Source organism: Hippocampus zosterae, chromosome 6, assembly GCF_025434085.1.
Source record: "Hippocampus zosterae strain Florida chromosome 6, ASM2543408v3, whole genome shotgun sequence".
NCBI classification, from domain to species: domain Eukaryota; kingdom Metazoa; phylum Chordata; class Actinopteri; order Syngnathiformes; family Syngnathidae; genus Hippocampus; species Hippocampus zosterae.
The window spans coordinates 22,281,141-22,294,714 of NC_067456.1; the positions used below are offsets into that span (position 1 = coordinate 22,281,141).

At 46.9% G+C, this 13,574-nt stretch overlaps 2 protein-coding genes across 5 annotated transcripts in view; one reads left to right on the forward strand and one right to left on the reverse strand.

Moving 5' to 3' along the window:
- LOC127602307 (golgin subfamily A member 7-like) overlaps positions 1-13,574 on the forward strand; it is a 362,070-nt gene that overhangs the window by 34,667 nt on the left and 313,829 nt on the right. The gene's annotated exons all lie outside the window — the stretch shown is intronic.
- loxl2b (lysyl oxidase-like 2b) overlaps positions 1-13,574 on the reverse strand; it is a 48,227-nt gene that overhangs the window by 15,842 nt on the left and 18,811 nt on the right. For 2 of the 3 annotated variants that reach the window (XR_007962723.1, XM_052068227.1), the window contains exons 5-6: positions 5,058-5,274; positions 2,966-3,149 (exon numbers count right to left, since the gene is read on the reverse strand). Coding sequence is in view for 1 of the 3 variants with exons in the window: in XM_052068227.1 (XP_051924187.1) it covers positions 2,966-3,149; positions 5,058-5,274 (401 nt within the window). In the remaining 2 variants the exon portion in view is untranslated. The remainder of the gene's footprint in view (positions 1-2,965; positions 3,150-5,057; positions 5,275-13,574) is intronic. The other variant, XR_007962724.1, reaches the window with a different exon arrangement.

Consider the following 13,574-nt stretch of genomic DNA (forward strand, 5'->3'; position numbering starts at 1 on the left):
CCACTGATAGGACTTCTTGAGATCGGCCACTTCGGTTATGGTCCGGTGGTACATCCCGTGTAGGGGCTTGTCCTCCCATGATGGTCCCTCTTCCAGCGCCTCATCTACTGTTCCCCATTGTCTGAGACATTCTCTGAGTACGTCATCCGTTGGAGCCTTCTCCTTGATGTATTCATGGAGCTTGGATGTTTCATCCTGGACAGTGGCTCTCACTCTCACGAGTCCCCGGCCTCCTTCCTTTCAGCTTGCGTACAGTCTCAGGGTGCTGGATTTGGGATGGAACCCTCCATGCATGGTTAGGAGCTTTCGGGTCCTAACGTCCGTGGTCTGAATCTCTTCCTTTGGCCACCGTATTATTCCTGCAGGGTATCTGATCACTGGCAGGGCATAGCTGTTTATTGCCCGGGTCTTATTCTTGCCATTGAGCTGGCTTCTTAGGACTTGCCTCACTCGCTGGAAGTATTTGGCCGTAGCCGCTTTCCTTGTTGCCAGTTCGAGGTTGCCATTGGCTTGTGGTATACCGAGGTACTTGTAACTGTCCTCAATGTCTGCTATTGTTCCTTCAGGGAGTGAGACCCCTTCAGTGCGGACTACCTTTCCTCTCTTAGTCACCATCCGACTACATTTCTCAAGCCCGAATGACATCCCGATGTCACTGCTGTAGATCCTGGTCGTGTGGATCAGGGAGTCTATGTCCCTTTCACTCTTCGCATACAGCTTTATGTCATCCATGTAGAGGAGGTGACTGATTGTAGCTCCATTTCTGAGGCGGTATCCATAGCCTGTCTTGGTGATTACTTGGCTTAGGGGGTTCAGTCCTATGCAGAACAGCAGTGGGGAGAGTGCATCACCTTGGTATATGCCACATTTGATGGACACTTGGGTAAGTGGCTTGCCATTGGCTTCAAGTGTGGTTTTCCACATCCTCATCGAGTTCGCAACGAAGGCTCTTAGGGTCCTGTTCACCTTATACAACTCCAAGCATTCAGTGATCCCATGTATGTGGCATCGAGTCATAGGCTTTCTTGTAATCAATCCAGGCTGTGCACAGGTTGGTACGTCGGGACCTGCAGTCTTGTGCGACTGTTCTGTCAACCAGGAGCTGATGTTTGGCTCCTCTGGTATCTCTACCAATGCCCTTCTGTGCTTCGCTCATGTATTGATCCATGTGTCCACTTATCTTAGCCGCAATGATGCCTGACATGAGCTTCCATGTTGTGGAGAGACAGGTTATTGGCCGAAAGTTGGATGGGACCGCACCCTTTGAGGGATCCTTGATGTCCCATCCCTCAGCAGCTGGTTCATTTGTGCTGCAAGGCGCTCATGGAGTGCTGTGAGTTTCTTTAGCCAGTCAGTGTGGACCATGTCCGGGCCTGGTGCTGTCCAGTTCTTCATATTGAGACTCTTTCCTGTATGTCTGCCACTGTTATGGTAACTGAATTCTGTTCAGGGAGGTTGCTGTGATCCTCTCTCAGGGTCACCAGCCATTGTGCACTGCTGTTATGTGCAACCTCCTTCTCCCATATGCCTTTCCAGTACCTTTCAGTTTCCAGTCTTGGTGGGTCAGCTCTGTTGTTAGGACCCTGCCACTGAGCGTACACTTTCGCAGGTTGTGTTGCGAACAGCCTGTTTATTCGTCTGGCCTCATTCTCTTTCGTGTACCGCTTTAGGCGGCTGGACAAGGCTTGGAGCCTTTGTTTGGCAGTTTCGAGTGCTTCAGGTATGGTCATCTGGATGTACCTCTCGGGTATCTGCCTTTTCAACACACCTCTCTGGGCCTCCGTCAATTGACTCACATCTTTCCGGGCCCCCTTGATCTTAGCCTCCAACCGTCTTTTCCATGGTGGGTAACGTATCTCATGGCTTCCATGGTTGCTCTTATAGCCAAGATTCTCTAGGATCACTGATGCTGAAGCGTATATCAGCTCATTGGTTTCTGTGATCATTACGGTAGGGATCGCCCTCAGTGCTGCATTCACACTTTCCATGAGACTTTCAGATGGTACTTCACATAGCCGTTGTAATCGGTTTCTAGGTTGCCCAGCTTTCATTCTCGCTATGATCTTAGCTTTCAGGTCAGTTGCTGTCTCACTCAGCATTTCATTCATTGGGGCTGGCCTCCCAATCTCATCATCTGCATTCATTGGGGCTTGCCTCCCAATCTCTGGTATGACCTCCTCTGATCTGGCAGCCTGGGGGGTTCCTTCACCATGGAACCTGTGTTGTACCTCATCAATCTCAAGTTGTGACAGCAGTTGCCGTTTGTGGATGTTGGAAAACTGAGTTACGAGTTGTTTCGTGGTCAACCGTGACTGTGGGTTCCGAAGTAACCATTCAGCCCACATTCTCTGTATGTAACCCCTCTGACTAGGGTTGCTTGAGTAGTAGCTTTCCAACAGAGCCATGTTATCGCATCTCACCCATCTCCGCATTGTTCCAGTAGCCCATTTTTCATCAAGGTGCTCTGGATCCCCAACACCTGACGCAGACCTTGTTTGGCCGGGCGACGTCTGAGCCGGCATGTCATTCATTTTATTGTCTCTCATCATTGTATGAGGTAGGCATTAGCGTGAAGGATCTTGCCCAAGGATCCACACTGGATGGTGTTATGTGCTCATTTTCTTGCCCCAAGCGGGATTCGAACCACCGTCTCCCGGTATATATATATATTTCCCAGTTATGAAGGGTTCGGTGAAACACTGAGCTATAGGCCTCCACAAATGCAATATAAGACAATGTCACATTCAGAATAATTTGTCAATCGACACATTTACGGAACTAAGCAACTAGCAGATGATATACTTGAATTAAAACTGTAACCTTTGGAAATGTAGTGCAGATGATTGGCAGAAAAGAAAAAAAAAATCATGTCGCCGACTCTCACGCTCCAACTGCACATATTTGAATCCTGGATGTTTTTCCTTTTTGGATGCATCTGAGAGTGTGTTCAAGTACAGTCACCCACCTTGTCCAAGGCGACCACCAGACAGTGCCTCCTTTGCCGTACCGAAGCCCAGCTCTCGACACACCACCGTGGCAGACTGCAGGTTCCACTTGTCATCACATATGGTGCCCCACTCTCCATTTTTCAACACTTCGACACGGCCCTCGCCTACTATGGCCCCGCCACGCACACGGACCAATGGCTGCTGAAAAGGGGAAAAAGAGGGGTTTTCTTTCAAAAACGCAAATCAACCTAAGAGTAGAGTAGATGAAAACATCAAAGTGATAGCGATTCAGATCTCCCGGCAACGGTTGAGCAAAACTTCAACTGTTTAACTGTACATGTAAACACATGCACGGCACAGTTTATACAGTTTATACATCCGCCACACATTGCATTCACAGCCTTCGGCGCATGCTTTCATACCTGAAATAACAACTTGACAAAAACTTGTTGAAATTATTCACCATGCAGGAATTAATTTAGTAAATAATTTCTAGGATCACCGGTGATTGAAATATACAATGAATCTTTGCGATGTTATGTTTTATCGTTCGCACCCTAGCTTCATAGCAGACTTTTTAAATGGATTTTTGCAATGTAAAGGCAAGTCTGAATGTAGAGTCGCACAACTTCCATGTACTAACACGTAGCATTCAGGTCTGCTGGAAGAGATACAGCGTGTTAAGAAGAAGAGACAGAAAAGGTCCCAAACTACTTTGTAATTCAGCAATAGTCATTGTTCCCCCACAACAGAAAGAATACCATACGTTCCAGACTATAATCCGCTACTATTTCTTCCCGTGCTTTGAACCCTGCAACTTTTATCGTGACACGGTTTATTTATGATTTTCTTTACTGACGGGCTTTAAGCTGCCGACAGATTTACCTGCAGTCTCGTCACATCCGAGCAATGGAATTACCACACGTCACATTGGACCAATGAAACTGTCCGAGTTCGCCGTCATACTGAATCTTCACCAGCCATTTGCGGTTGAAATGCACACGCATGAGAAAGAGCGAAATAGTATCCAGCAGAGCGGAAATAAGCATTTTGAGCTGAATATGATGAGCATCGGGAAAGAGTGCCATCAAAACAGGCATCTCTGCGCTGTGACCCCCGTGGCTCTGTTGTTTGTTTGGCTACTGACTCCAACCATGCCCAGAGGACAGGAAGTCCGGCTATGGAAAGATATCCACTCCGTCTCCCAAACACATACCAACTGGTTTTGCCCTGCTTATATGTGTTGCTGCTCCGTGTGATCAAGTAGCAGTTGCGAGAAGATTTCGACTGTGTGATAACATTCAGTTCCATGTTGGGTGGTTTGCATTATATGCTTACATTAAACTGTCAGACTTGAGATAATGAAATGAAATGATGTGGGTTGACTGAACATTTTGATGTTAAAATGTAAAATAGTTACTTCTCCTTGTTATGTGTCAGTTTTCTAGTACAATTTAACTGGAAGTGGCACATAAACAGCTTGACGCAAGCATGCTTTTCCCCTGATTTGGAGAGTTGTGCTGCACAACAGTCTTGACATCAATCTTGACAGTAAGATGGAGCGAGAGCGAGAACTGTGCGGATTACTCGAGTTGAAGTGTATTTCTGCTTTTCTTTTGGATGTCTTTTAATATTCCTGAACTACTTTAAAGATGTTTAAAACAATTTTTAAGTGTTTTTTTTTTCATATTGTTCCTCCAAATCACGGGTGCGTCTAGACTAGAGTGTATCCAGTAGGGTCACAAGCCAAAAGTCACTTCAACTGGATATCGGAGACCATTTCTCATGTATCAAAGTTTGCATCTTTTACCTGAGGTGAACGTTTTTAGTTCAAACTACTTGATCATAAAGGCTTTGCCAGACCTGTGTTTATGAGTGGACCAAGGGGGGGGGTGGGTGCCCACCCGTGAAAATGCTTGTGATTTTTCAATTCATCATACTAGCTTGAGTTAAAAAAATAAAATAAAACCACATAGAAAAAAAAAAGTTATATTTGAGGGTTCAGTGCCCCCGTGGTCTGACCATTGTAATGGGTGCTTTCATTTACTATTCAACTGACACCAACCAAAGTGCTTTTCAAATATGAGCAGCGGTTAAGTGAGACTGTACCTCTTGTCTGAAGGCCTTCTTAAATCCAGTCGCTGATGAAGGAGCAAAGGCTTTGCCAGGGACGCAGCTCACCACTACGGGCAACCCCTCAACACAGGTTCCGTTCGACCCCAAGGATGTATCCCTCCCCAGTTTACAGCTGGACAAATGAGCCTCGTTGCCGGTGCAGTTGACTGCGTACTCCCAGTATGTGGGCTTCCTCCTGCGAGCAAACATCCTGCGGATCAAGAAGGAAGGCATCAGTTACGATACTGAACCGCACAGGCACGTTTATGTATGCAAATATACCGTAGTATACACTGACTACGGTACGTACATTAGAGAGTGAGGGAGCCAACAAGGGAAGCCCATTAAAACTGGCGTGGCGTGTTGTTTTTCAATTATGATCACTGTTCGGTCTTCTGTGACCATTTAGGTTTTCATTTTGCCACCGAGTACTTGCATGAAGGATATTTTCATTTGAGCTGACAAATCTAAAATTTGCAAAGATGTGTAAGATTTTCATTGGAATATACATGAAAAGGTGAGGGGTTATGAAAAGAAACACACTTGATTTCATTAGATTTGCTTCAGCACGATGTAGTTTGTATTCATTGAACTAATTTTTATCCCTCCGGGTGAAGTGGAATTTATACTCTGTTGTATATTTTTGCAATGATGACAAATGGTAATTAAGAGATTTATACTTAATAAACATGGAAAAACCTATTGTGCTATCAACCAGGGGACCAGCTGGGATGCTAATCTGTCTTTTGAAGGAATCCCACTTTATGTAAATATTTATTACGCTCATTAAATACAACAGCACATCCTAAACTACTGTCCTACATCTAAGATGAATGTGGAAAAAACAGATCGTGAAGGCAACGCTTGCTTTTCAATTGAGACAGGATAAGAATCCCAATTAATTTTGTTAGCCACAGGCGGGCAATTAGGGGCCAGGTGGAATGCAGATTTGCGCTGTTTGATAGAACAAGAACGGAAGGAAATTTCTACTGATACACTTTATGTTGCTATCATGAAATGATGAAGATATTAATCTGGCCTGAAAGTCACCATGCACTCTGAGTTCAGTCATGATAATGCAAAAGAGTGTAAAAACAGTGTTTTTCTGTTAACCTGTACCAAGGTGTCTTTATATCTACACAGTCATTTTTGTCGCGGGCCACATTATAATTGCATTTCCCTTGGAGAGAAGAAAGAAGTGAAAAAAAATGTTTTATTCAACTATTGTTTAAGTTACTGCCATGAAGGGTTTGGTTACAAGAAAATTCTTACAATATCCTTCTTATTTATTGCAGATGAGGATCAATTTTGTTACAGATTTCAGCTAGCATCATGGAAGTTGACATGTTTGATTTGCTTTTGCACCCCACATAACATGAGGTGGTGGGCCACATCTGGCCCTCGGGCCTTGAGTTTGACACCTGTGTTCTACAGAATGAATTACAGAACACTTTACACTACATTATTTCAACTATGCTTAAATTAGCCTGTTTTGAGAGGGTGGTGCTGTCCCATGGAAATGAACCACTGTTCACCCCTAACCGCTTTACCTCTGGCCCAATGCTTATCTTACATTGACGACAGATGGCGGACCAAGGTGGTGGCAATTGGGTGGTTCGAGAGTCAAAGAAAAAAAGCGAGCATGCAGCCTTGGTGTAGAGGACACTTTGATTTTGATCAGAATTAAAAAAAATAAAATATATATTCATTCATTCATCTTCCGAGGCGCTTGATCCTCACTAGGGTCGCGGGGGGTGCTGGAGCCTATCCCAGGTGTCTTCGGGCAGTAGGCGGGGATACCCTGAATCGGTTGCCTGCCAATCGCAGGGCACACAGAAACGAACAACCATTCGCACTCACACTCACACCAAGGGACAATTTAGAGTGTTCAATCAGCCTGCCACACATGTTTTTGGAATGTGGGAGGAAACCGGAGCACCCGGAGAAAACCCACGCAGGCCCGGGGAGAACATGCAAACTCCACACAGGAAGGCCGGAGCTGGAATCGAAGCCGGTACCTCTGCACTGTGAAGCCGACGTGCTAACCACTGGACTACCGGGCCGCCTAAAATATATATGTATGTAAGTATTATATACATGCTCACCAGAGGTGAAGAGGTTTTTTATAAAAAAAAAAAAATCCTCATCTCACCCCTCGGGTGGTGTCCGTCCCTCATTCAGCTCGGGTCCTCTACAAGAGGCCAGGAAGCTTGAGGGTTCTGCGCAGTATCCTTGCTGTTCCCAGCACTGCACATTTCTGGACTGAGATGTCCGATGTTGTTCCCGGGATCTGTTGCAACCACTCATCTAGTTTGGGGGTCACTGCCCCGAGTGCTCCGACCACCACAGGCACGACTGTCACCTTTACCTTCCAGGATCTCTCCAGCTCCTCTCTGAGCCCTTGGTATTTTTCGAGTTTCTCATGTTCCTTCTTCCTGATGTTTCCATCACTTGGGACCGCTACATCCACTACAACGGCTTTCCTCTGCCCTTTATCTATGATCACGATATCTGGTTGGTTCGCCATTACCATCTTGTCAGTCTGGATCTGGAAGTCCCACAGGATCTTCGCTCTGTCATTCTCCACCACCTTCGGAGGTGTTTCCCATTTTGACCTTGGGGTTTCCAGTCCATACTCCGCACAGATGTTTCGGTAGACTATGCCAGCCACCTGGTTATGGCGTTCCATGTAGGCTTTCCCTGCCAGCATCTTACACCCTGCAGTTATGTGTTGGATCGTCTCAGGTGCCTCTTTGCACAACCTACACCTTGGGTCTTGTCTGGTGTGGTATATTTGGGCCTCGATGGCTCTGGTGCTCAAGGCCTGCTCCTGAGCAGCCAGGATGAGTGCCTCTGTGCTGTCCTTCAGGCCAGCCCTCTCTAGCCACTGATAGGACTTCTTGAGATCAGCCACTTCAGTTATGGTCCGGTGGTACATCCCGTGTAGGGGCTTATCCTCCCATGATGGTCCCTCTTCCAGCGCCTCATCTTCTGTTCCCCATTGTCTGAGACATTCTCTGAGTACGTCATCCGTTGGAGCCTTCTCCTTGATGTATTCATGGAGCTTGGATGTTTCATCCTGGACAGTGGCTCTCACACTCACTAGTCCCCGGCCTCCTTCCTTTCGGCTTGCGTACAGTCTCAGGGTGCTGGATTTGGGATGGAACCCTCCATGCATGGTTAGGAGCTTTCGGGTCTTAACGTCCGTGGTCTGAATCTCTTCCTTTGGCCACCTTATTATTCCTGCAGGGTATCTGATCACTGGCAGGGCATAGCTGTTTATTGCTTGGGTCTTATTCTTGCCATTGAGCTGGCTTCTTAGGACTTGCCTCACTCGCTGGAGGTATTTGGCCGTAGCCGCTTTCCTTGTTGCCAGTTCGAGGTTGCCATTGGCTTGTGGTATACCAAGGTACTTGTAGCTGTCCTCAATGTCTGCTATTGTTCCTTCAGGGAGTGAGACCCCTTCAGTGCGGACTACCTTTCCTCTCTTAGTCACCATCCGACTACATTTCTCAAGCCCGAATGACATCCCGATGTCGCTGCTGTAGATCCTGGTTGTGTAGATCAGTGAATCTATGTCCCTTTCGCTCTTAGCATACAGCTTTATGTCATCCATGTAGAGGAGGTGACTGATTGTAGCTCCATTTCTGAGGCGGTATCCATAGCCTGTCTTGGTGATTACTTGGCTTAGGGGGTTCAGTCCTATGCAGAACAGCAGTGGGGAGAGTGCATCACCTTGGTATATGCCACATTTGATGGACACTTGGGTAAGTGGCTTGCCATTGGCTTCAAGTGTGGTTTTCCACATTCTCATCGAGTTCGCAACGAAGGCTCTTAGGGTCCTGTTCACCTTATACAACTCCAAGCATTCAGTGATCCATGTATGTGGTATCGAGTCATAGGCTTTCTTGTAATCAATCCAGGCTGTGCACAGGTTGGTACGTCGGGACCTGCAGTCTTGTGCGACTGTTCTGTCAACCAGGAGCTGATGTTTGGCTCCTCTGGTATCTCTACCAATGCCCTTCTGTGCTTCGTTCATGTATTGATCCATGTGTCCACTTATCTTAGCCGCAATGATGCCTGACATGAGCTTCCATGTTGTGGAGAGACAGGTTATTGGCCGATAGTTGGATGGGGCTGCACCCTTCGAGGGATCCTTCATGATCAGGATCGTTCGCCCTTCGGTTAGCCATTCTGGGTGAGTCCCATCCCTCAGCAGTTGGTTCATTTGTACTGCTAGGCGCTCATGGAGTGCTGTGAGTTTCTTTAGCCAGTAGGTGTGGACCATGTCCGGGCCTGGTGCTGTCCAGTTCTTCATATCTGAGACTCTTTCCTGTATGTCTGCCACTGTTATGGTAACTGGGTTCTGTTCAGGGAGGTTGCTGTGCTCCTCTCTCAGGGTCACCAGCCATTGTGCACTGCTGTTATGTGCAACCTCCTTCTCCCATATGCCTTTCCAGTACCTTTCAGTTTCCAGTCTTGGTGGGTCAGCTCTGTTGTTAGGACCCTGCCACTGAGCGTACACTTTCGCAGGTTGTGTTGCGAACAGCCTGTTTATTCGTCTGGCCTCATTCTCTTTCGTGTACCGCTTTAGGCGACTGGACAAGGCTTGGAGCCTTTGTTTGGCAGTTTCGAGTGCTTCAGGTATGGTCATCTGGATGTACCTCTCGGGTATCGGCCTTTTCATCACACCTCTCTGGGCCTCCGTCAATTGACTCACATCTTTCCGGGCCGCCTTGATCTTAGCCTCCAACCGTCTTTTCCATGGTGGGTAACGTATCTCATGGCTTCCATGGTTGCTCTTATAGCCCAGAGTCTCCAGGATCACTGATGCTGAAGCATATATCAGCTCATTGGTTTCTGTGATCGTTACGGTAGGGATCGTCCGCAGTGCTGCATTCACACTTTCTATGAAACTTTCAGATGGTACTTCACATAGCCGTTGTAATCGGTTTCTAGGTTGCCCAGCTTTCATTCTCGCCATGATCTTAGCTTTCAGGTCAGTTGCTGCCTCGCTCAGCATTTCATTCATTGGGGCTGGCCACCCAATCTCTTCATCTGCATTCATTGGGGCTTGCCTCCCAATCTCTTGTATGACCTCCTCCTCTGATCTGGCAGCCTGGGGCCCTTCACCATGGAACCTGCGTTGTACCTCATCAATCTCAAGTTGTGACAGCAGTTGCCGTTTGTGGATGTTGGAACACTGAGCTACTAGTTGTTTCGTGGTCAACCGTGACTGTGGGTTTCGAAGTAACCATTTAGCCCACATTCTCTGTATGTAACCCCTCTGACTAGGGTTGCTTGAGTAGTAGCATTCCAACAGAGCCATGTTATCGCATCTCGCCCATCTCCGCTTTGTTCCAGTAGCCCATTTTTCATCAAGGTGCTCTGGTTCCCCAGCACCTGACGCAGACCTTGTTTGGCCGGGCGACGTCTGAGCCGGCATGTCATTCGTTTTATTGTCTCTCATCATTGTATGAGGTAGGCATTAGCGTGAAGGATCTTGCCCAAGGACCCACACTGGATGGTGTTATGTGCTCATTTTTGCCCCAAGCGGGATTCGAACCACCGTCTCCCGTATGCTATATATATATATATATATATATATATATATATTTATAAAAAATCCTCATCTCACCCCTCGGGTGGTGTCCGTCCCTCATTCAGCTCGGGTCCTCTACCAGAGGCCAGGAAGCTTGAGGGTTCTGCGCAGTATCCTTGCTGTTCCCAGCACTGCACTTTTCTGGACTGAGATGTCCGATGTTGTTACCGGGATCTGTTGCAACCACTCATCTAGTTTGGGGGTCAATGCCCCGAGTGCTCCGACCACCACAGGCACGACTGTCACCTTTACCTTCCAGGCTCTCTCTAGCTCCCCTCTGAGCCCTTGGTATTTCTCGAGTTTCTCATGTTCCTTCTTCCTGATGTTTCCATCACTTGGGACCGCTACATCCACTACAACGGCTTTCCTCTGCCCTTTGTCTATGATCACGATATCTGGTTGGTTCGCCATTACCATCTTGTCAGTCTGGATCTGGAAGTCCCACAGGATCTTCGCTCTGTCATTCTCCACCACCTTCGGAGGTGTTTCCCATTTTGACCTTGGGGTTTCCAGTCCATACTCCGCACAGATGTTTCGGTAGACTATGCCAGCCACCTGGTTATGGCGTTCCATGTAGGCTTTCCCTGCCAGCATCTTATACCCTGCAGTTATGTGTTGGATCGTCTCTGGTGCCTCTTTGCACAACCTACACCTTGGGTCTTGTCTGGTGTGGTATATCTGGGCCTCGATGGCTCTGGTGCTCAAGGCCTGCTCCTGAGCAGCCAGGATGAGTGCCTCTGTGCTGTCCTTCAGGCCAGCCCTCTCTAGCCACTGATAGGACTTCTTGAGATCAGCCACTTCAGTTATGGTCCGGTGGTACATCCCGTGTAGGGGCTTGTCCTCCCATGATGGTCCCTCTTCCAGCGCCTCATCTTCTGTTCCCCATTGTCTGAGACATTCTCCGAGTACATCATCCGTTGGTGCCTTCTCCTTGATGTATTTGTGGAGCTTGGATGTTTCATCCTGGACAGTGGCTCTCACACTCATTAGTCCCCGGCCTCCTTCCTTTCGGCTTGCGTACAGTCTCAGGGTGCTGGATTTGGGATGGAACCCTCCATGCATGGTAACGAGCTTTCGGGTCTTAACATCCGTGGTCTGAATCTCTTCCTTTGGCCACCTTATTTTTCCTGCAGGGTATCTGATCACTGGAAAGGGCATAGCTGTTTATTGCCCGGGTCTTATTCTTGCCATTGAGCTGGCTTCTTAGGACTTGCCTCACTCGCTGGAGGTATTTGGCCGTAGCCGCTTTCCTTGTTGCCAGTTTGAGATTGCCATTGGCTTGTGGTATACCGAGGTACTTGTAGCTGAGTACGTCATCCGTTGGAGCCTTCTCCTTGATGTATTCATGGAGCTTGGATGATCTTGCCCAAGGACCCACACTGGATGGTGTTATGTGCTCATTTTTGCCCCAAGCGGGATTCGAACCGCCGTCTTACCAACTGAGCTATCCAGCCGCTTATATTATATATATATGCATGCCTCCTTTGATACAGTTCTCAGCTATTTTTCCAAGTCTCCACCTGCGTGTACAATTACATAATCCCCATTTTGAATGTATTTTTAAGTCGTTCAAACCGACTGGCTACTACTCTAAACGAACTCTTGATAAAACCATAATCGTGCAGATGTCTCAGAGCAAAGTGAAAATTCAGATTATTAGAGAGCAGCCAGTTTGGCCCCTTTCATGGGCAGCCTTAAAGAACACACTGCACGTTTCACAAGGAGTCATAGCGAGAGCTGAATGACACGTAGATGGAAAGTTAAGGAGTCGCCATGCTCTGCTGCAGTAAAGGAAAATTACAGGCTTTGCACATACTAAATTTAGCGTTCAATGCAATAGCGTGCGATTTTATGGTCAACTACAATTAATCAGATGATGTTTGGCTCATGCAAGCAACACCCTGAACATCAGAAATCAGTTAAATTGTTGTTTATAGAACGATGCCCATGAGATAACTTTGGTAGGTTTTACATTTTGGTAGGAAATATTAAGTCACAACTACGTAATTTTGCTAGCAAGCAAAGAAAATAAAAGCCAGCTGGCAAGGCGATTGCTCTACAAGGCCTATCGAGTCTACCTCTGGGGTCCAGGCCTGATTTCACAAAGTTATGAAGCTCAGCTCATATTCAAGCAGTGAAATTAATGACAGATAATGCAATTTAATGAAACTGAGTTCCCAGTGAAAAGGTTCACCACAACAGTATATTCTGTGTTGATATGGATAGTATACGAAAGTGCATCTATCGATTGTCAGAAGAATGAAATGGAATGGTTTGCAGTATAATCATACATGACAGTTGACCGAACAAAAGCTTGAGTACAGGCAGTTCGATGGCAGACAAATGTATAATGGAACACACATGCATGCACGTGCAGACATCGACATCAATTCACATTTGAAATAAAAACCTTGAACGTAACAAAATACACGACACGGGTCGACTAAGATTCGCGCAAAGGCTAAAATCCTGATGCAAAGAGGAACAAAGAGCATGCTGCATGCTCATGGCCAGTTCACGCACAAATCCGATTGATCCGCCATTTTATCAGCCAGTGCCTTTCAAACAGACACCAGCAAAGTGGGATACTACTGTGACACAGTATTCCACATTCAGATAATGAGATGTCGGACGATGTCAGCACTCGACGGCACGGTGCTCAAGTTCAGCACGTCCACCTCACAGTGCGGAGGTGCAAGGTTCGATCCCGGTTCTGGCTTTCCTGAGTGACATTTCCTGACATTTTTGTCATCCAATCTCATCACAAGCAATGGTCTGCATTATCAACTGAAGAAAAACTTAGGAAGATACTACTATATGTCGCATTAATGGTGGATGTTTGGCGGTCCTATTATTCTTCTACAGTGAAACTCCTCTATGACAAAATCATGTTTGCAGCAAGAAATTTT